This window comes from Tetrao urogallus, assembly GCF_951394365.1.
Source record: "Tetrao urogallus genome assembly, chromosome: 1".
In the NCBI taxonomy this organism is placed as follows: Eukaryota; Metazoa; Chordata; class Aves; order Galliformes; family Phasianidae; genus Tetrao; species Tetrao urogallus.
Genome location: NC_136813.1, coordinates 51,348,604 through 51,372,653, shown reverse-complemented (window position 1 = coordinate 51,372,653; position 24,050 = coordinate 51,348,604). Strand labels below are relative to the sequence as shown.

The following is a 24,050-nucleotide window of genomic DNA, read 5'->3' as shown; positions in this document are numbered from 1 at the left end:
ACAGTTAAGTCTGGAGTTGGATGATACCAACCACTAAGTGCTGTCTGATCTTGAATTGCGAGGCCACGGGATGATTCTGCAAACCTCATAGGACAGGGAAGATCCCCTGCTCCATACTCTTGTGTCATCAAAAAGAACGAAGAGGCCACACAGAAGGCAAAGCCAATGAGTGCTGGCTGACTGCTCCTCCTGGCTGCAGAGCTGAGGTTTACTCAAGTGACTTCATTCAAGATGTGTAAGGGTTTTGTTGCACTGTCTTCTCAGTGTTTTCTTGGCAATTGGTGATCAACATCTGAAATGCCGGAGGGTTTCAAAGAGGGAGGAATGAACTGACAGAGCACATGTGTGTGAGATAGGAATGAACTAACTGGCTTGAATGAGTGAAGGGACTGAGGGAGCCTCCCACCACCCTCAGAAATCAGCTTTTCTACTTGGGGCATTGGTCCTAAGGTGTGTATTTGATTAGAGGCTTGGCTGTTGATAGTACCTGAATAAGTGATACTAGTATCAAAAAACAAAAGCAAAACAACTTTATACTTCTAAAAGAAAGAAATTTTACAATGAATATTTTCCAGTTATGGAGTCCTTTATTTTATAAGTGCTGTAAAAAGCTTGGACTGTTTCACACAGTCATTTTAGAAATGCACGTTCTCTTTTGTGTTTGATTCATAACCGTAAGGCATTTAAACAGATCCACCTTCTTTTTTTTTTTTCCCCAGAGGAATACAACGTGCTTGGGGGCTGGCCTTTGTCTGTCATGCATTCCCACCATGACAGATTTAGCAAACTGCAGCTGAGAAGTTAGACTAGTTCATACTTTCTCCTGCTTGTGTTTGGAGAAAGCTATTGTTTTCACTGGATCACTGGCATGTTAATTATTTTGATGCCAAAACGCAAACAGTTTTGCTGTTCTTTGTATTTCCAATCAAAGAATGCAGGCAAGGACAATCAGAAATCCTAAAAAAGACCTTATTATAGAGTCTCCACAGCAGCGCAAGGATGCAGGTCTTTGTGAAGCAGAAGCGGACAGTCCTGTGGTAGTACTGGTAAGAGTTGTTTGAACAAGCTGTCTGTACCCTCTAGTAATTTCAGTTCTGTCTGAAAAGCTGCTTAATTTGCTGCCGATGAGAAGTTCCAAAGCGTGCTTACTTGTGTAGGTGTATTTCAGTCTTGTATTCTGTTCTTTGTACATTGCTTGCCTTTCTAATTAATTTCTACAGTTCTGGTTCAAAACTGGTTCCCTCCGAGTGTGATGTTGGACTTCTATTTTCCTACTAGCTGCTTTTCGGTGTCTGTTCCATCTGGTGTAGCTGTATAGTACTTCAAACCTAGTGTGAATGCTACTTGCCTTTCAAAATCCATTCTTGCAATTGAAGTATACCTGAACTCTCTCAAGATGGTGTGTGTAATGGTTAAATTTTATTTAAATTTTCCAAGATCTGTCTAAATTGAGGTGTATTTAAGCTAAGGGTGTGTTTCTCCGTGTCTTCAATGCATGCTGTTTGGGAATTAAAAGTTTTAAAGTACCTTCAAGTGAGGCAGAAAGGGATATTCCTGTATTTAAAGGAGATAATCAAATGAAACCTATCTATCTATCTATCTATCTATCTATCTATCTATCTATCTATCTATATTGCTATACACTAGTTTTGTTGGAGTAGTAATAGTACAGCAAGAGTAGGTGGTAAGCAATAACGTATCCACCAGCTGACTGCAGCCGGGGCAATAAACCTCTTCAACCAACAGCGGAGGGTTGTTAAACATGTATTGGTAGAAAGAGGCACAGAAATAATTCTCACTAAAATTCCAATTTTACTTAATGATATCTCATATCTAATTGCTGAGTAAAGGGCTGAAAGTCTCCTCTTTCTGTGTCTGGCTGTAGTTGAAATTAGTACGAGCTGTGATCCCAACTTTGGTCCCCCAGCCCTGATTTAAGTTCCATACTGTGTGCATTTAGGGCTCAAACATTTTGGCATATGTACTAATAATGTACATCTGCAGCATGATGGGAATTGTTACTGTACATAGTTGGAAGCTTACATGTGCGTTTGTAAGACAAAGTTTCTTTTCCTTTGCACTGTTTTTTTTTTGTTTCCCTCTACTCAGTGCAGTTGTTAGTAAAACATGTTTTTTCTGCATGGGTGTGTTCTGATTTCTGGGCCAGATTTTCATCAGTACAATATGAGCTAATCTTGTGTGTGCTTTCCTGACTTTGGAATGTTTAACTTTATTTAGAACTGTTTTTATTCCCTCATGAATACTCTGAGAGGATATTTAGTGTTTCTGGAGAGATGTGGAGTACTGCAGTCATTCAGACTGTATGCACTTTAAAAAAAAAAAAAAAGTTACTATGTTTAATCATAACCATTTACAAAGGTTATCCTTTTAATTTCCCAGATACTGCTTAATTTTAGTATTCATGGATTCATCTACCACCAGTGTTTCCCCTCTTTTTTGCTGTTTTCAGATAAAGTGGATGCACTGAAAACAAAGGTCAATATTTTAAGGGAGAACACTTAGTTTCCACATAGGTCACATAAACAATGTCTTTGCTTTCCTTCCAGTTGCTAATTTTGTCTTAATCTGTTACATATATAGACAAGTGTATATATGGCATATAATTATAGAAGGTATGATATCCGTTTTTGTTTTTTTGGGGGGAGGAACTAGATGAAATGGTACAAGGATACACTGCACTGCGTGCACTGCCTTCCTACCTCAGACATCCTGCAATATCTATTGCTCTGCTGTCTTTCCTGCATTGATGCTCAATACCAACATGAATTAAGTCAGGTTTCTATGAAAAGTGCTTAGAAGAAAAAAAAGCGTTACATTTTTAACCAAAACTTTTTATTCCCTGATTAAGTTTCCTCTAAAATATTAATCTTCTCACTGTATTTTTTTCCCCAAGAATGATAGCAGAGAAGGCGGTAAGTTCAGATAATGGAACCACATGCTATTTTCAGTGAGCTGAAGTGTGTCTGCACTCTTGTTTTCCTGTGGTTCGAGTTAGATCATGCCATATATTTACATTTGAGGTACACAAGCAAGAAGAGCCTATGGAAACAGCATTTAGATTTTCTGGGTGGTGCCCTTTCTTTGGATGAACTATTGTTACACTAGCTGTTGTACAAGTCACCAGAATAGTACTCATACTGTCCAGCTGCACCTTGATAGTAATTCACAAGCAGCAGCTGCTTATCAAATCAGAAGATGTTTCTGGGAAGCCTGAACTACTTCTTGGAAATAAACTGGAAGTATAAAATGTAAGATGGCTGAGTCTCACAGAGCAGTGCCTTAGTGTAAATCCATTGTTAGAGGTAGAAATCCATAGTTTCTGTGCTGACTGGAGAACTTATCAGGACACAACATACTTACGTTGCGTCTGAAGGTAAATAAAATTACACAGGAGGCTACAAATCTAATGACTGGATCTGTGTCTGTATTAAAAACTTGACATAAATACTGGCAGTTCAGCTCTGGTCAAAGGGCTTGAATTCTAAATAGTGTTCTTGTTTTTAAATGGACCCAAGCCATCAACTGAGTACATCTGATGGATGAAACACAGTAATTTAGTCTATGCTCAATGAATTCTGGAAAAGCTCCCTGTTTTCTGTGACAGCTCTCTTATGACAATAGGATGAGAATTTTTAGACTTTCTATTTAAACAAAAAGAAACATTTTTTGCACAGTGTTTCCTTAAAAAAACAATAATTAAAGCTAGTACAACTGTCTATTCTTTGTATGGGTGGTTCTTTGTAGCTTGAGTAAATACTTCTGGTCCATTTACGTCAGCATGAGAACAGGTGACTGAAAGAGTGCATTTTGTTCTTCTGCATCTCACAGGCTTAAAAATTGTGAGTTTGTTGATGAAGACGTGTTGTTGGTTAAATATATGCATAGTAGTAACATGGTCTTCACACAGAGCCACAGACAATGCTTGTCCAAATATATTACTGATATTCAAGCAGATTAGAATTTTTAATGTGGGTTTTGTGACAGCTGTTCTTATTTCTGATAAATTTCCATGCCAATAGGATACTGGCAATAACAGAGAGATGCAGTACAGATCCTTTTCTCTGTTTTGTCTTTGACAAACACAGCAATGGCTGGCTCAAGTGCTGGATGCCATGATAGCCTGTGCTCTTAGCATTATCGTAGGTTACTGAAATAAAACACTGCTTGTTACAAATCAATAGGAAAAATGAAGTCTTGTTTGTGAGACGTGGTTTTGCAGTCTTGACCAGGCTGTTCTGTGTTTGTCAGCAGGTCCATAAGTCTTGTTCAGTAACACTGCACAAACCCAGTATCTTTTATATTATGTGCAGTAACAGACTGGGCAAATCTTTTTTCTGAAAGGCAGCTTGAGAGAGAATCTGCTTCCTTGTGATGTTTTAAGTCTGGCTAAACGCCAAAGTAGTGTGCTGTTTATTGTTTTGTTTTTCGTATCTGCTTTAAGCTGATAAAACATCCTCTTCCTTTTGAATCTGACAAAGGACTAAGAGAGAAAAGCGTAACTGTGGAGAAACTCAGAGAAGGAAAGTCTTGAAGAGATTTTATGGAAACAATTATTTTCTGTGTCAAGTGCTTTGTTGGTTAAACAGAGAGATTATGGAGCTACATCAGTGGTCCCATTGACTTAGAGGGGAGATGTGTGTTCAGAGCATCAGCTCCAGAGAGCTTTAGGTTCTTTAAAAGCTTGTAGTAAGGAAGGAATATGTTTTTTATCTTCTGTTTACTGCGCGTAAGGAAAATGCGAGCAAAGCTAATTTATTTCTGAAGGTAAAGCAAACTACAGAGGAGGCTAGAAGTCAAATAACTGGAACTGTGTCTGTATTAGAAACCTAACATAAATACTGGCAATACAGAAAGTCTGGTCAAAAATGTTTGGGCTCTGAAAAATGTTCTTGTTTTTAATGGACCTGAACCATCAACTAACTATCTGGTGTATAATGCAACGCTTTGTAATTTACACTGTTTAAGTTTTTTTGAAAAACCCGCATCATCTTTGAATTTTCCTTATGAATTGAGCTTTTTTTTTTTTTTTAATTAACACTTTGGCATTTTGTTTTGATACTATGAAACAAGGAATTGTGAGTAGAACTCCTCACTAAAACAAAGACATTGGGGTACTGAAGCATGTGGAAAGAAGGGCAGTGAAGCTGGTGAAAGGGCTGGACCTAAAGTCTTAGGAGGAGTGGCTGAGGGAGCTGAGTGGTGTTGACCTCTTCTCTATGAAAGCAGTAACAGGGAGAGAGGTAACGGCCTCGAGTTGCACTAAGAGAGGTTCACTATGGATATTAGGAAGAATTCCTCCTCTGAAAGGAGAGGTCAGGTGCTGGAATGGGCTGCCCAAGGAAGTAGTGGAGTCATCGACCCAGGAGGTGTTCAAGGAACGTTTAGGTGTTGCTCTAAGGGACGTGGGTTAGAGGGAAATATTGGAAGTAGGTGGGCAGTTGGATTGGGTGATCTTGGAGATCTTCTCTAACCTCTTCCTGTGACAAGCAAAGACCCGATTTCAAGATGGAGTAATGTTTGTGAGGCATTATGTGAAAATGTTTCAGTTCAGTTTTTCAGCTTACAGCATTGATCAGCGCTTAGCTGTAGATGAAGTTATAACAGCTGTTGCCATAATGTATAGCATTTGTGTGTTCTTACCATGCAATTCTTCATAAATACAAACAATTTGATAGTTTATATTCACAACTATTTAAAGTTGTTACAAGTTTAGTCAGTAAAAATAATGAGGCCTGCCTTCCTCTGAGTTTCTGTAGCTTTTGCTTTTGAATGTGCTGAAAATTTGTAGTCAGTGCAGAAAGAAGAAAATTGCGTGATCAAAAAGGCCTCCATTTCTTGAGAATTCATGCTAAAAATAAATAAAGGTTTTGGAGTACTTCATCATTCAGAACTCTATCTAGACCTGTGTTACCATCTGACCAGTGAGCAGAATGCTTGGCAGAGTAAGTGAAGATTTTTCTCTGTGCACAGCCAGCCTTGACAGCTGTACGGTGTTTGAATGTTGTACTGGTGTATAGTAACTGAAAAGAGGTACTCAGGCAACTAAGAGGGAGAAAAATTATGTATGGGAATTCTGGAAAAAAAAGATAGAGAAGAAAGAAAGTGAATTAGTCTATCCGTACTGCTGGTTATTGAATTAAAACAAAACCTCAAAGCTAAGGCTGTTTCAATCTCTGCTGGACCCAGATGAGAGTTCTTTGGACAGTAGGAAGCAAAATCTAAATATTTATGTTAATAGTGAAGAACATACAAATGTTTATTTGCACCTTAACTGTGTTTGGGGAAAATAATGGTTTCTTCTCCAGGGCAAATAGCTTGCTTTTCTGTGTAAGCGGGTGCTGTAACCCGTATGATATTGTGTGACTTGCTGTACATTTTGAATACTCTCAGGTTTTGGTTTAGAAGAAATCAAGTTTTGCCAATATTTTAAGAGCTACTTTTTACAATGGCCAACAGTTTATAATTTATCCTCAGTGTATACCTGAATTTCTTTTTTTTTTTTCCTTCTTCTTCTAGGCAAAACCAAAACTCATAGAACCAATAGACTATGAAAATGTCATCGTTCAGAGGAAAACACAGATTTTGAATGATGCTTTACGTGAGATGCTGCTGTTCCCTTATGATGACTTTCAGGTAACTTAATACCCTGTCCTCCACCTTTTAAAAATCAGATTGTTAGCAGCAGTAGTCATGAGAATTTAATATTTCTTTGTTATTTAATGTTTTCTAGCTATTTTTTAAAAAAAAAAAAAAGGAAAAACTATTTACCATTAGTCCCTTTATACTGCTCAATTATTCTGTCAGGTTATGGTCGAAGAAATAGCACACTTTCTTCATCTATTCAGATTAAAAAGTCTATCTCTGCAGCTCAGAAATCTTAACTGCTTTTTGAAGTAGGCGATCAATCATTTCTAGGTGGTTTCATCCCTTTCTGGAGTAGGAAATCATGTGGTTGTTCAAAAAAAGGATCTGCTTTTTGTCAGTTTAACCTTTGAAGTGATTTTTTTCCTTTCATAGCAGTGAAGGGCATGAGTCTGTTAATGCATGTTAATCCACCCCAAAAAATCCATATTAATGCACTCCCCACCCCCTCCCCCCCCCCCCCAAAAAAAAGAATGTGGCCAGCTGATTGAGGGAGGTGATCCTCCCCCTCTGCTCTGCTCTGATGAGACCACATTTAGACTGCTATGTCAAATTCTGGGCTTCCCATTCAAAAAAGATGGAGATCCCCTAGAAGGTGTCCATTGGAGGACCATAAAGATGGTAAATGGCCTGGAGCATCTCCTGTATGAGGAAAGGGTGAGTAACCTGAGTCTGTTCAGCCTGGGGAAGAGTGAGAGAGTATCTGATAAATATTTATAAATATCTGAAGGGAGGTGGGAAGCAAATGGATGAGGCCAGTCTCTTCTCTGGTGCATATGACAAGGAGTAATGACCTAAAACTTGAACACTGGAAGTTCTGTACTAACACGCAGAATAGTAAAGTTGACGGAGCACTGGAACAGATTGCCCAGAGATGTTGTGAAGTCTCCTTCTCTGGAAATATTCAAGAAAGCTGGATCCCTACCTCTGCAATGTATTGTAGAGCACCTGCTTTAACAGCGGGATTGAACTTGATGATGTCTTCTGGATCCTTCCAACACCTGTGATTCTGTGAAGACACACACAAAGCAGTGTGCCCTTGCAGCCCAGAAAGCCAACTCTATCCTGGGCTGCATCAAAAGCAGCGTGGCCAGCAGGGCAAGGAAGGTGATCCTGCCCATCTATTCTGTGCTTGTGAGGTCTCACCTAGAGTACTGCATCCAGATGTGGAGTCCTCAGTACAGGAGAGACATAGAACTGTTGGAGCACATCCAGAGCAGGGTCGCAAAAATGATCCAGGGTGTGGAATACCTCTGCTATGAAGACTGGGGAAGAGCTGGGGCTGTTCAGCCTGGAGAAGAGAAGGCTCCTGCGAGCAGCCTTTCAGTATCTGAAGGGGGGCTATAAGAAAGAAGGGCACAGACTCTTTAGCAGGGTCTGTTGCGGTAGGACAAGGGGAAATGGTTTTATACTAAAAGAGGGGAGATTTAGATTGGATATAAGGAAGTATTTTTACATTAAAGGTAGTTAAGCACCGGATCAGGTTGCCCAGAGGGGTGATGAATGCCTCATCCCTTCAAGGCCAGGCTGGATGAGGCTCTGAGCAACGTGATCTAGCTGTAGGTGACCCTGTTGATTGCACAGGAGTTGAACTAGATGACCTTCAAAGGTCTCTTCCAACTTAAACAATTCTATTCTATGATTAAGGAAGTATTACTGTTGGAGAACAGAAACTTTTTATATTATTTATGCTTTAGCAATTTAAGCCTTTTAACCTTTTTTTCCATAATCATTTGTAGTTTTGAAACCTTAAATCTTGGTATGGTTGTCAGTATGTTTTGAGTCATTTAAATAATGCTGTATTTTCTGTATTTGCCATTGTGCTTCACATCTGTTTTCTTAATTTCCTTTTTCCTAACTTGTTGCTGTTACACAATGCTCTTGGTAAGCCTCTGCTCATGTGCTTTGTGTTGCCCTCGTCCCCCATAAGATCAATTTAAAACAATGAGTTACAATATTTAAGCTGCCTGTATACACACTTTGAACAGTTTATAGGTGAAAGCCATTGTTTAAAAACCTGTTCAAGCCATTTCCTCTTAACAGCATTCTGATTTTATTGTTACGAAGTTTTTCCTCATGCTTAGGTTAAACTGTTTACAGTCTAAAAAGCACTTGCCTAAAAAGGAAGCAAAGCCCTGATAATTTCTCAAGACAGTAGGAGTAAGGTTAATTTGTTACCAACATGGTCATAAAACTAGCACTAAGAAGAGATATTCAGTGCTCTCTTATTATTAGCACTTCTTCAATCATCTAATAAAAATGTGGAAGTTATTTAGTTTACAGAGGCAGAGTGATAACACTACTGAGTTTGTCTTAAAGTTGAAATTATTTTGGGAGAAATTGGAAGCTTTTGTAATTAACGTAGAGAAAATTTTTTCAGGTAATGCTTTATTTAACTGAAATGCAATTTTGTGGACGTTTTTCACACAATCAGTAACAAAAGCATACTTTTAAATTGTTATTCATACTTGATTACAAATAGAATTTTTAGAAAATGTTTTTATAGTGTCTGCAATTTTCAAATTTATTTGGGATTTGTGTAACTTGCTGAAATACATTAAGTACATTAATATTGCTATTGTGACTCTCACTGCCAAGTGATTATGTAACTTACTTATTGTTAGTTCTGCTTGAGTAAGCAACAGAATGTACTTTCCTAATTTTCTAGCAGCTAAGGGTTGAGATTGTAGCAATGCTGACTTGTATTGATTCTAGCAGCTTCTAATTGCTTTGCCTTTTTGATTTTTGCTTCAGAATTTTTTCACCATTTTGTTAGGCTCATTTAATATCTTGTTCTGAATTCACTGTTAATCCCAAATTGAGTTTGTAAACTCTTACTGCATCAGAGTTGCTAGGTAGTAAAGAAGCACTAATAAGAACTTGAAGTCTGTATCAGAAAATAGAAAGCTTGCACAGCAGCTGACTTCTCTAACAGTCTGTTGCTTGCTTTTCTGCCTTTTTCCCAATGAAGTTATTTCAATAGGGAAGGAGGAAAAAACACAATAATTCACTTTTTTATAATCATGGAATTATAGAATGGCCTGGGTTGAAAAGGCCATCTAGTTTCAACCCCCCACTATGTGCAGGGTCACCAACCAGCAGACCAGGCTGCCCAGAGCCACATCCAGCCTGGCCTTGAATGCCTCCAGGGATGGGGCATCCACAGCCTCCTTGGGCAACCTGTTCCAGTGTGTCACCACCCTCTGTGTGAAAAACTTCCTCCTGATACCTAACCTAAACCTCCCCTGTCCTGGTAATCTCTGACTCTTCTGCAAATGTGCTTTCAGAAGTAGCTGTAGCCCTCAAAATTATCAAAGAAATACGTCAGCAGCAATGGAGCAGAAAGCGCTCTTCAGCCTTTGTCAGTTTTCCCTGAGCAGGACTGTCCTTCTGTCAACGGATTGAATTATATGAAATGTTCCACTTAAGTGCATTTGCTGTCATCCTGAATTTGGTTGGCTGAGATTATCAATCCAGTTTTCTCTCCTTTGTGTATGTTTGTAGAAGCTAATTTACTTTTCTTAAAAGTCTTTGTGTTGATTGTACTTCTTTTTTTAAAGTTTTGAGCGTCTTTGTTTCCTTAATGGTGTCATACTCAAACTGTAGCAAGTTTTGCTTTTCTCTAATTTCCAGAACACCTCTTCATCAGCAACTTTACCAACCTACTGGGTCTGAAGATTTTTTCAGTTGCTTTTCACAAGCTTAAGTTCTGAGTTTTCTCTATGACTTCAGTCTAACCAGTTTACTTCCTCAGTTGTTCTCATCAAACTTGTGAGGACAATCATTGTATGTTCGGAAATTGTTTTTGCTGTTTACTTTGTGGAGCTCTATTTTGTTCCTAGTAGTTGGGCTGTCTAAACTTTGAGCACCTGCGTGCTTTGCGGGCTGTTGTTTTGTAGCTGTCTGCTTTTGTTTCATTTTCACTACGGCCACTACATAATGTGTTTGTTCTATTACTATCCTAGAAGTACTTTTCCTCCACTTGGAGCTTCACCCATTAATCTTGGTAATCTCAGTTAAAGTTCTATCAGTCTTAATCATTTGAGGTTATGACTCTTCTATTCTCTTGCCTCCCTGTAATACTCTTTCTCCCATCCTTTGGGTACTCTTGTATGGAATTTTGTGCCTCTTCGTAACTCACTGTTTTATTCCAAATCACTTACATTTCATTTACTCAACAGTGAAATGGCTTCTTAGCAATCTTCATGAGTCCCATTGTTATCATAAGCTCAGTAGCTGAAATGGGCGATGCTTATGTTAACTACATAGCAGGTAAATTATTAAAAGAAACCTTAACTGTACTAATGGTCATTTTGCAATGAAATACCTTGTGTCTAGTTTTTCAAAATACCTAGCCTCTGAGTACTATCTCTATTCTTACAGTGAAACTTTTTCTTAGTACAGAATATATTTGCTTGTAGCAAACATTACATAGGGTGCATTCCTACTGAAGTTAAAATATACCATTACAAAGTTACTCTGTTTTTGTATTGAAGGCATTTTGGTGCTTAGCTTTCAGCTTTCTTCCTTTTGACTTTGAATTGAATGGATTTCGAACACTTTCACTGAAAACTTTTGAGTTTTAGTTAATGCAGTTAAGTACCTGTACAAATAAATATCATGTGTGCCTTACAGAAATAGAAGTAAATCTAGAATTCTTCAAGAAAGCCCCTCATGGGTAGAAGAAACAAACATCTTTTCCATTGATTGTCTTTTAAAACAATTTGTTGCTGCTTCCTGTCAATTTGCATTCATAAATCAGAATCCAAAATGTGTGATAATGTGGGTAAAAGACCACTGAATTTTTACTCTGTGGTCTTCTCCCTATTTTTTGTGTCCTACTTTTTCAGTCCCTATTTTACTGTCAAGATGCAGCACATTAACATCCTCCTGTGCTTTTTTCTCTCTCTACCTTGCAGCTTCATGGCTTTTATTTTTTTTTTTTAAACTTCTTTCCCACTATTTTGAATAACCATCTTTCAGTAACCATAATGTCAGGGATCTTAAAGCGTGGTCACCATATTTCCCAGAATGATGTGAATGATTTCAACTTTCACACAACTACTTTGTTGTGTGATTTATTTAAAAAACAACAAAATAAAAATTGAAGTTCAAATTAAATACTTTGTGTATGAAACACTTGCATATCCTTTTTACTGTGATAAAACTAAAGACTGTCTGCAGTTGATGTGTGCTTTGCTGCAATGACTTGTGAATAAGCTGTGATGTGGAATAGGGTCAGCCACCATTGCTGCACATTTGTGTTTGTTTTAAATATATAAGTATGCATTGTGTTAAGACACCCTAGAACAAAATCTTTGACAGGCCCTTAGTTCCACATAAAAGCGGGTTTGTCTTAAAAAGAAACCTGATCATCTTACTGTTATTGTGCTATAAAGAATCTGGAAGGAGAATAAAACTGAATCGGAAGATTCAAGGAGGAATGGTTTCAAACTGAGACAGGGGAGGTTTGAGTTAGATATTAGGAGAAAGTTTTTCACACAGAGGGTGGTGAGGCACTGGAACAGGTTGCCCAAGGAGGTTGTGGATGCTCCATCCCTGGAGGCATTCAAGGCCAGGCTGGATGTGGCTCTGGGCAGCCTGGTCTGCTGGTTGGTGACCCTGCACACAGCAGGGGGGTTGGAACTAGATGATCACAGAATCACAGAATCACCCGGGTTGGAAGGGACCTCAAGGATCATGTAGTTCCAACCCCCCTGCCTAGCAGGGCCACCAAACATACACATTTAGATCAGGTTGCCCAGGACCCCGTCCAACCTGGCCTTGAACACGTCCAAGGACGGGGCATCCACAACCTCCCTGGGCAGCCCGTTCCAGGGCCTAACCACTCTCCTCGTAAAGAACTTCCCCCTAACATCCAACCTAAATCTTCCCTCCTTCAACTTGGATCCATTTCCCCTAGTCCTGCTATTGTCAGCCCTTATGAAGAGTTTACTCCCCTCCTGGGTGTAGGTTCCCTTCAGGTATTGATAGGCTGCAATGATCATTGTGGTCCTTTTCAACCCAGGCCATTCTGTGATTCTGTGACAAGATTGCACACCATAGGCAAGTACTCTGGGGCTGTGTAACTCAATAAAAAATATTTTCTGCCCTGGCCTCCCTGTGAAACCTAAGTGCATTGTTCTGCTGTCCTAAATCTCTCAAAACAGCTCAGAATGTGGAGTCAGTGAGTGCTGGATTATGTTCCTCCGCAGTGCATGGGAATCCTAGCTGATGTTAGAAGCTGTCTTCCTTAGTTTGATAACACAGTAGCTGAAAGGTTTTGATCTTCTTGGAGAACGTGAGACAAACGTCCTGTAGTTCCTGATGCTTCTGTAAATCAAATGGCAATTTGAGCCCAGAGAGCTGTACAACACATCATTTGTACAAAACAGTTCACCCAATGTAGATGTCAGGAAAAAAACTGTAGAAAAGAGAGTTTTTTCCAACTACTTTTTCTTCTGGCTTTATACTGCTTGTGTATACAAATGCTTGCTTTTTAAATTATTGTTGTTTTGATGCTTTAGTAATTACTGTTAAGGATTTGTTCTAAATAATGTGATTGCTGCTTGCTGCATTTCCTGGCTCTCTTAAGAATTATTACAGCTGAAGGACAACTTGACAAAGAGGCAGTATGCATGATATCAGTTAATAATGTTAACAAATTTGATAAATTCTTCTGGTTTGTAACTGATCTTGCTGCAGATAAAAAGATAGCAAGCTTTTCATGTGAGAAAAACTAGAAAAAATCCTTAGTATTGTGTTTGTAGTTTTGTAGCAGGAGAACAGCAGCAGAATTTGCACAGATATTTACCACCAGCTCAGTTCCACAAGTTCCACTATAGTGCAATTAAGTTCATGGCTTTCCTGTGAAAATACCTAGTAAGATGCTACTCTAGTCTCTGCTCTGTAAAGCTAGAAATATAAAGTAAATAGCCTATTCTGCCTGTATGGTTATGAATAAAATGGAAATAGTTTTCTATCAACTGTCAGACTGCTTCAGGCTGAACCGAGGATCTTTCTGTCATTTTCCTCTTATTGCTGCTAATACTCTTCTTCCCCCCCCCCCACACACACACATACATTGCTTTTGCTTCTTCAGTGCTTATTCATTGCAAAAATGACCTGTAATGAATCTAGTGAATTTATAATGTGAATAAATAGAATTTGAAAGAGGAGAGGCTCTTAAAGTTTTCTAGCTTTACTTGTTTTTCTTTTTTTTTTTTTAATTTCCCCCTATTCCTTTTGCTCAGTGATTGTTGTGTCAGCCCTCCTGAGTAGGAGAGAGAGGACTGGAAAGGTAAAAGTCCAAGAACTCATGAGTTGAGATAAAGACAATCTACTAGGTGAAGGAAATGCTGCATGCACAAACAAAGCAAAACAAGGGATTCATTCACTGCTCCCCATTTGCAGGCAGATGTTCATCCATTTCCAGGAAAGCAGGCCTCATCACACATAATAGTTCATTGGGAAGACAAATGCCATCACTCCAAACATCAGCACTCCCCTCCCTTCCTCTTTCTGCAGTTTGGACATTCAGCCTTGCTTCTGTAGCTTTAAAATGATATGTAGAACGTTTACATCTCTCAGATTTGTTTCAATTCAGTGAATGATGCTAAAAGTGTCGAGATTAAAAGTGATATGTGTGTATGTATATATCCTCATGTTTTCAGACAGATTACAAATGGAAAAAAAAAGCCTATATATTCATGCTGTGGGTGTACGACAGTCAGAAATTGTCACCTTTTTCTCACCATTGCTGGTGTTTTTGAAGAGAAACAGTAGATTGGTTTTCTGACTGCCAGCAAATTGAACTTCACGTTCAAACTTCTGTTAAGATGATAGATAATAAAATCTACTGAATCTCTTTTTGATTGCTGAAAAACAGAAGAACCATGTTAGATTATTGGACGTGGAGTTCATGGATACTCAATATGGCGAACACCTGCTAATATAAAAGGATGAGATTTTCGTATTTGATTAAAAAGTAGACAAATAACATTGAGGTTAAAATGAAAATGACCATTGAGCCCACTACCAAAGCAGCAGTGTGATTCATGTCAGTTCCAAACTGATAGAAATCATGCTGGGTAACCAGGTATGTTTTTGCATTTTTCAACATTTCTTTTTGTAAATGTTTTACACTTCAGGCTGTTGGTGAAAACAAGTATTTTAAAGTTGATATGGCTTTAAATGAGCACATTCTCTTAATAAGGAACATATTTTGAGAATTCGGAGAACTTAATCACGCATGCAGTAATAGTGTTTAGCAGTTACCCTATTGCAGGTGTTTTTAACTGTATTTTAAGATTTATTGGTCCCATAGTGTTGCTTTTCTTTTTGGTTTTGTTACTTCTCTTCTCGTACCCAAGCAGTTAGCATTATCACTTTTCAGTAGAGCGCTGGAGCAGATGACTGACTTGACCATGAACACATCCTACATTTTCTTTCCTTAAACCTTTGAGTATTCCAACTTAAAAGCCATCCCCAGATAATGGGAGGGGCCTCTGATAACAACGAAACCGTCACCTGATAGATCAGTGTCTCAGCAGGGGTGATTTCAGAGACATACTGATGGATATCCCTTCTTCTTGACCATTAGTATGTGGAGGGTTTTTTGTTTTTTTTTTTTTGCTTGTTTGTTTTTTATCCTTTTTTTTTTTTAAGGAACATTTGGATTTTGTGTTGAGGGACATGGTTTAGTGAATGCTATTGATGATAGGTGGGTGGTTGGACTGGATGATCTTGAAGGTCTTTTCCAACCTTGGTTATTCTGTGATCTTTTCACATTTTTCTCTGATGGTTTGTGGTACCATGATGCTGGAAGTATGGGTAACAAATGAGGGATCACAGCCCCTTCCAAACACAGCCCATGGAAGCTCACTTGTCCAACTCTGATGACATAAGATGTGATGTTTTTAATGTTTTCTGAGCTGTACAAAATCATTTCTGTTGTGCACTCATTTACTTGTGGGCCAGAAGATTTTTGTAAAGTTTTCACCTTTTGCACTTCCTAGTTTAAAGTGCCTTAAGGCTTAGTATGGTGCTAGTTTTTGAAGCAGACATTCATACTCATAGTGATATTTCCTGTTCTCTGTCAGCTGTTCTCTGAACTCTGGCATAGACTGGGAGTAAGTTCTGGTTTTGGTGAGCATGTTTTGGCTGCCAGAAGGGCATAACAGGGGTCAAGGCTTTCTTTGTCACCTTCAGTTTAGTAGCATAAGTCTCTTTTTTTTTTCTTTTCTTCTTTTTTTTTATTTTCTGGCCAGCTGAGATGTGCAATTGAACTATCCTTCTTATTTTGGCATGAAGTTGCTATTTTCCTAAGCAATAGTTTTTGTATGTAGCAATAGCACTACTCTAATGTCTACAAAGTATTGAAGTTACACTGTCAAGGTGGAATTATTTTTACCAGTATTTTCTTGTCAATGTTGTCATAGTAGAGGAAAACGCTTCTTTATGGCATCTAATTCTTCCTGATTCCAATCTTGTCACCTTGTTCTTGCTGTGAGGGAAAGAACAAGTAGCTAATGTTTGAATGGAACTAAATTCTTACTAAGTGGCTGCTCTCCTTTCCCGCATTCACAGGATGTTTGCTGCTCAGCTTCTCTACTGTCTATAGCAATATAACTTGAGTGTTGTCACACTGTATTGTCTTCCTTTACTTGCAAGTGTCATTGATTTTGTTGTTGTTATTTATCAGACAGCGTTATTGAAACGACAGAGTCGATACATTCACTCAACAGTTCCTGAAAATGCAGAGAAGGAAGCTCAGAGCTTATTTGTTACTGAGGTAAAATCGGAACCTTCTGTTTTTGTGTCTAATAACAATATTACACCTGACCTGTATTTATACTGCTTCATTTATTGTTTAAAAAAAAAAAAAATTAAGAAAAAAAATAACCTGAAAGAAAAATGTTGCCATTTAGCTCTCAATATTTTGTTTTGAAAACTAGTTCTCTAGTTTTGTCAAGGAAAATTTCCAGGAAAAAACAAGTATTTTCTCCTTCAGTGGCTAGAAAAGGATTACAGGATAGCTGAGAGTAGTGTTGCTTGTATCACTGATTTTTGAGGATGGTTCTCCTGCCACCTTCTCTTACTTTTATGCTTTTGACTTTGCCAGTTGAATATGGGTGATGTACATGCACAATATTGATGGCATTATTGAACAGGAATGAATCAATGTGGCTTCCTTTTTTATGTTAAACTGTTTAATTCCAGACATTCTCAATTTATTCGCAGTAATCCCATTGTTTGTTGGAACAGAGGTATTCATAGTATTAATGCTTGTGGAGTCCAAAATTAATCCTTCATTCTCAGTTTCTATGCTACGTGTGAAAAAAGCACATTCTCAAACTCAGTTTCTTTTAACCATTTTTTTGTGTTGGCATTCCCTTGGTTCTGACTGTTAACACAAGACACTTTCTGTCTTGTTGAGGCCTCTTAGGAACAAAAGGCTTCCAATTTTTGTCTATTTTATATTATCTACTGTTTTTTTTACTAATATACTTCAAGCTTGTGTTTTAACACCTGAAACAACAAGTGTGTGTCTGTTGTAATTTTAACGAAGCTGACAGTTTCAAATAGCTGAATCTGTTCTAAACCTTCAAGTGATTTCTCCTCAGTGATAGCTACCATTAGTACTTAATCCAAATAATTCAAAGATAAATCTGAAAGTGATACACAAGGAGGGAGGAATGCTGTAGGGAATTCAAGAATTTCAATGATTTTCTGCGGAACAAACTGCTTTACAAATATTTAATATTTGAAATAGGAAGAAAATGTTTTTGAACTGTTAGATGCAGTATTTGTGTGCATGTAAATCTGTTAATGGAGCACAAAGTTCTGTGCTGCATGACTTCTAACAACAGATTTTGTCAGTTTTATGTTACTTCATTCAAAGCCAAGATAAATCAGTACTTTTATGTTTTAGCAATATGGGTGGAGTGAGACGGTATTTCCTGTGTCCTAGTCCAGGGCGATTGCTTTTCAACAGCTGAAAGCATGTTAAGCATAAATCTAAGAGAAAGGAGTTTTTATTTTCTCCATCAAAGTGCATGAAAAATTCAATATTCTGTTTTAGTAATCCATCTGTCTTGTAAGGCTGAGCTTTCTGAAGAGTCAGTCATGTTTTCAGCTGCAGTGAAATGCTGCTTTAACTTTTCAGACAACTGAAGGTGGTTAATCCAGAAGCTGAATGTATTTTCCATTTTCTGGTTTTATGTGATACATGTTTCAATAGGATATTATCATATAGACATCACTTATTACAAAAAGCAGCATTGCAAAAGAAAGGAAGTGTACAGAATTTTCAGAGATCACTGCATAATCATAATAGTTCATAAACAGCCATATCTGAGAAGGTTTTTTTGGTGCGTGTGTCTAGGGAATGCTGGTATATAGTTGATTGTTTTCCAATTAATATTGATATTTGGTTTCCATTAACATAGTGCATCAGAACCTACAATTCAGACTGGCACGTTGTTAACTATAAATATGAAGATTACTCAGCAGAGTTTCGACAGCTTCCAAAGTAAGTATGTTAGCCACTGATATAATACAGACTTAAATTTGGTGTGTGTAACCAGTTATATGCTATACCAATGTGCAGTAAAGACGACAAAGATTTCTAAGATGAAATTAATATGGAACATGAAGTTTTAAGATCTTGTTTTACCATTTTCTGGGAAGATACCATAGTAACATTGCCTTATTCATAGGGAGGATGTTACAAGAATTCCTGTCATTGACAGCTTGTAAGTAACAGAATAGAAACAAACTTATGTAATAGATTAAACTCAGTGGTAAAATGGTGATTTCTTGTTTCTATAGTTTCAGAGGTCACTTTTAGAGTTCTCCTTAGGAGCTTAAGGAATAGAACCTAGACTAGACAAATAATTATAGACTATTAACCAAGAGAGGTGGACACATGTATTTTCAAATGTTGTATTAATACTCTGTATATACAACCTTATATATATACCTTAACAGGCAGACAGTGTTTTAAGGGTTGTCTAGAAATCCAAGAAGAGATGTGAGCATTGCTTTTCTGAAATCATGTTCATTTTTTTTCTATATTTAAACCTGTATTCAATGAAAAATAGTTTAAAATGGACTAGGTTTTTTGTGTGTGTGTATGCTCATCCTTGATACAGGCATGCAGTAAATATCACATAAGCTCACAGCTGCTTAGTGATGTTATGTGCCTCTTTCAGAGAAGTTCTTGGATAAAAATAGAATTGCAGATTTAGATTTGCTTTCAGTGCAAAGGAAAAATTACTGATTTAGTTCTCTTTTTTTAGTTCTACATATTTGATCAAATTCAGTTTTGCTTCTAATGACATATTCATTTTTATGTTTGCATTAATTGTTAATAAAAGCTGTAGAAATTGTTGGAACAAAGGTTTTATTTAAAGTTTATATGAAAATGATTTGATAATAATGGAGATATTATTCTCATTAGTGAAAAGTTTTGCTATATTTATGGCTTATAGATAGGTCTTCTGATGTCTTCCTTCACGTTCCAGAAGGCATTTTGACAGAGGGAGTAGTTTTTTGACAGAGAGATGGAGAAGGAGGAGCTTCTACTGTTCTTTTTTAAAATTTATTTCTAAAATGTACCTTTTAAATTGACAGGCAAACACAGCAACAGCATTGCTTTTGCTCTCATTTGATTTTCCCTTCCTAAGTCCAGATGACCTTTTGCATTGTAGTTTGTTACAGATGATAATTATTGCACCTAAGATGTTAGGATTGCAGCAAACAAGAAGGCATTTGTTTCTCCTCAGTTATACAAAGGGACAGCAGCTAGCAGAACAATAGAAAGAGTGTGGCCAGATGTGTGAGTTAGGAAAATGGCGGGATAGGAGAGAGAGATTTAGCCAGATATTCTTGTACTTTTTCCTCTTCAGCTAGGGAAATAACATGTTTGTTTTATGGTGTATGGAATATATAACCAATCACCAAATTTCTAGAATCTTAGAAACGTTTTCTTTCCTAGTAAAGTGGCAAAACCGGAGAAGCTTCCAGTGCATTTGTATGAAGTGGATGAAGAAGCAGATAAAGACGAGGTGAGATAATAGTAATTCCTTTATTGTGTGTTCACTAAAGAATGTTGAGATAGGGAAAGCAGAGGTTATAAGTTAAGTTGATGTCAGTAAGTAAAACCAGCCAGTGTATTGAATAGCCTGATTTAGGGGGGAGGAAGTAGTTACTGTACCTCGTTTGAAATTGCCCTTTATTCCTGAGATCCCAGTATGAGTAAAACAAGTTTTGACAGATGTTGAAAATGTAGAAGCTTTTCAACAGTGGTGAAGAATCATCTTGGAGCTTTCATAAAGTCTATTTATATTGTTTCTGTGCAATGTTGAGCAAAATCATAGGTGAACCTGTTCCGATCTGCAAGTACATGCTGACGGATGCCCATCAATATAGAATACGTGACAATATAGTCTGAGTTAAAATTAGATTGATAAAAATTTGGATGCGGGATAAGTTCTGAAAATATGTGGTGAAAATGCAAACTAATGAAGTTTTATTAGCATCTTTATTAGTCTTTATTAAAGTCCTACGCGTTTTCATTTTTTGTCGTTGGTGTAGGGAAGCCAGAGGTACCTATACTCTCAAGTAGTTTTCCACTATGTTTTGAATGTGGAAGACTTTATTCAATATCTGTTTCTGTTATTTGTATGATTTGTTTAGTTTTTCCACACCCTGTTTCAGAACACGAACTGGTAAGAAGCCAGTTCTCCCTTTTCTTAAGAGTACTTGAACTCTTGCATCACTGAAAAAAAAGAATCAAAATCAAAATAAAATGATTTTTGCAGCTTTTATCCTTGATAATTACTTTGTTTATAAATTCCTTGTGTTCAGAACTGCTGCTTGTGAAATAACGAGAGCTACTTACAAGTTTTCTCGGATTAAATATGAAAATGTAGTTGAGGAGCTGTGTCTGAATAGGGAGATTTCCAAAGAGTCTTAGGATGCCATTTCTCTGTTGTTACTGTTAATGTGCACTGTGATATTTGAATGGACAGATAACTTCATGTATCTGTATCCCAAGTTTTCCAGTTTGTAAGATGAGAATAGTGATGCTCTCTGTTGGGGAGGTTGGTGGCCCTGCATGTGGCGGGGGGGTTGGAGATTTATGATCCTTGAGGTCCCTTCCAACCTGGGCCATTCTGTGATTCTGTGATACTGAATTTAAGAAGACTTGTCAGAAATATTACCACATTCATGCTAACAGAAACAAAACAGGGAGTTAAACAGGGGGAAAGAAACACAACAATGTGGATGAAGTTAGGATTTACTGTGATTGTTAGTAGCAAATACGGTTATGGCTAGAATTTGTTAAGTACTGAAAAAATGAATCGCATGAGTATTGCCAGGTAGTACATATCTTCCGTGTAGTGTAGATGTAAGCACGGGGACTTCCTATTTCATTCTGCCCAATTTCCTGTTAGAGCAGACAGTAACATCAGAGCTCTTCCAGAGTTAATAGTTGCTAGAGAAGAGATCAGCTTCTCTTTGTAGAGGAACTTAAAGTGTAATCAGAAGAAAAGAGATTAATGGAAATAGGATGAGGGAAACAGATTGTTTCCTCCACGGAAGAATATCTTGCTGGTTAAAGTGATGCATTTTTAAAAATATTCTAATAATTTCAAAAACGGAACAGTTGCTTTCTTTCAAATACTTACATATTTGTTTGCCAAAAAGCAGATGTGCAAATCTTAAATTGGAAGGTGTTCTGTCTTTTTTTTTCTTTGTAGATTTTTTGAAAGGTGATTTATTAAGGGAATGATAGAGAAAGACAAGGTGGTTAAAACTGGAGGAAAAACAGATAAAGGTTTACTTTACCCTTTTAAAAAGGGTAGAATTACCTTTGCAAATGTAATTCATACTATAGAGCCATCAAGTTAATGTTTATAAATGGAATTTTTTAAATCAGCCAGTGTTATGGGGGTCCAGATAAGGAGTTGTTTTTATTGAAACAGTCACTGTTGGAATAAATTTTGAAGCAGGGTCAGTGGGGAAAGATCATTAAAAAAGTGAAGCATAATGTCCAGCAGTAATAAAAATAAGGAAATTAACTTATCAGCTGGGAACAGGAAGTATGTTTTCACTGTGAAAGTAATGTGTTAATGACTGTGAGCTTTGTGTTATTTTGTATTAACAGATGGTAGCCTGGAAAAATTTGGTAGCTTTTTGGCTTGTAGGCAAGAATTCTACTCTGTAGTAATGGTGTAACTAGAGGGGCCCAAATGATGCTCGGTTTTGCTGTTAGGAAGTATCGTGCAGTTCAGCAGAGCTGGTAAACAATGCACTTCAGAGACTTTGAACTGGAAAAGTCTTAACAGAGACAAATCTGAATTTTTAGTAACGCAGGTAATGAAGGAATTCTTGTCATATCAGGTGGTCCTTTTGTGGCTTTTGAAACTAAGGATCTAATTTCATAATTAAATCACGTGCTGTATAGAACCAAGTTCTGACAATCTCATAATCACTTCATCTTCTTGAACTTGTGGTTTTAAACCATCCTTTCTGAGGGGATAACTCCCACCAGTGTAGCAGGAGAAGCATAACTGTAAACCCAGTGTCTTCAGTTGTCTTCTTTGTATCTGGATTGTGGAGTAACAAGAATTAGGTAATGAAGAACAGAGTGAAGGACTAATGAACTGAAGATGTGAAACAAGTAGGCTGCACTGCTTAAAGAGTGAGATTCATGGAGGCATGTGAAAATTTAGTATTTTTAGTCCTTGCTTCTAGGGCACCTGTCAGGTGTTATGAAAGCTGGCGACTACGTCACCTTTGCTGGACCTCATTTCCTTTCAGGCAGGCTATAATTTTTGCAGGAATGGATTGACACAACTTTTGCCTTCAGTTAGCAGTTTTTTGAAGTTCACTTCTGCATATACCTATAAATATGCAAGCTAGACAGAATAAATAAGCTGTAAATAAATTAACTAGGGATGTCTTACAGAATGTTTCTTGTTTTAATTCTAGAAACCAATGAGTATTATTCAAAATTTGGTTCAGCTGTTGAACTCATGACTGTGTCACTCATGTTACTACTTTCTGTGCTATTTTCTCTTAATAACTGAGGAAAGAACTTAGAAGAAGTAGATGATGGCAGTTGAGAAATTTTTTGTGGCCTTGTTTTCAATTGGACACGGCTGATTTTAAATGATTGGTTGTGATGAGAGTTTTTTTTCTGTAGATGGTTGAAACTTTACAAGTCTAATTAATTAATGCTTTTGTTGTGTCAGAACAGATTACCTCAACTACAAACAGTGGCAAAGTGTCTGCATGGTACTGCTTTTAATGATTGCTTGAATTGATGATTTAATATTTATTATGTGTAAGTTGTAAATCTGTCATTTTGATTGGTTCAATAGTAGTGTACTACTTTTCAGGTGTTAGTAATGTCCTGTGGGTCTGGATGTAGTTCCAAATTCCATGAACTGGCAGATGTAAGTGGTATACAGGCAGTGCATGTGCTGACTGATACATGCACAGGATCTGCTGTTCTTGTATTTGCCATTAGTGACAAATTTGGTCTTATTTGTCTTAGAAAGCTTGAGTTCTGAAATGCAAATGGCCAGAATGAATTAAAAAATACAGGAACTTAGTTCTCTGTAAATTATTTTTTAAAAATGTCTTTGAAGTAATAAAGTAATGAAGTAATGTGTATTAAAGCAAACTGTTTGAGAAGTCTTTTTTGAAGTTTTGGGTAAGCGCTGTCTTATATTGTTCTTTCTGATAATAGAAATTGCTAATATTTCCTGCAACATGAGATTAGAATACACAAAGAAAGCTTACAGAGTAAATTCTATTGAGCTTTTCATCTTTAGCCCTTCTCAGGGGAATTTATCTTGTCTAATATTTGGCTATCTAAAGCTCTAATCATCTGTCTATTTGGATCATCCTGCTGGCCACAGAGAAAATCTATATGTATAAGTAGCTTGTATATAAGTAGCTTGTTGCATATCAAAAGTTAGACAAGGTCAGTCTCATCCCTCTTCTTTAATTAAAATATTTAGAATTAGAAAGGTTCATAATTTTATAGAGCATTTCTATCATTACATTTTGAACATAGCTATTCCATCTTTAAAAAAATAACTTTTGAAATTTGCTGATGTATGTCACAGTTTCAGTCTGTGATGCCAAACTTTTTTTCCTTCCTTCCTTCCTTCATCTCCAGGATGCAGCATCTCTTGGGTCTCAGAAAGGTGGAATAACAAAACAGGGATGGCTGTACAAAGGCAACATGAATAGTGCAATCAGTGTGACAATGAGAGTAAGTTTATGAATGTCCTACACATGATGAATAATGAACACCCTTATTAAAATACCACTGTGCCTTTGTGAAGTCCATTTTCATGTGCTTT

General features: G+C 37.3%; 1 protein-coding gene across 6 annotated transcripts in view; it reads left to right on the top strand.

Annotated features, from left to right (window-relative positions):
• Nucleotides 1-24,050, top strand: part of DOCK9 (dedicator of cytokinesis 9) — a gene marked incomplete at both ends in the record, with an annotated part of 119,665 nt that overhangs the window by 28,009 nt on the left and 67,606 nt on the right. For 5 of the 6 annotated variants that reach the window (XM_079542527.1, XM_079542526.1, XM_079542524.1 and 2 more), the window contains 5 exons: nucleotides 6,538-6,654; nucleotides 16,367-16,456; nucleotides 18,114-18,196; nucleotides 19,664-19,733; nucleotides 23,864-23,959. In XM_079542527.1, the coding sequence (XP_079398653.1) occupies nucleotides 6,625-6,654; nucleotides 16,367-16,456; nucleotides 18,114-18,196; nucleotides 19,664-19,733; nucleotides 23,864-23,959 (369 nt within the window). Of the gene's footprint in view, nucleotides 1-932; nucleotides 1,047-6,537; nucleotides 6,655-16,366; nucleotides 16,457-18,113; nucleotides 18,197-19,663; nucleotides 19,734-23,863; nucleotides 23,960-24,050 lie in introns of those variants that run through there. The other variant, XM_079542525.1, reaches the window with a different exon arrangement.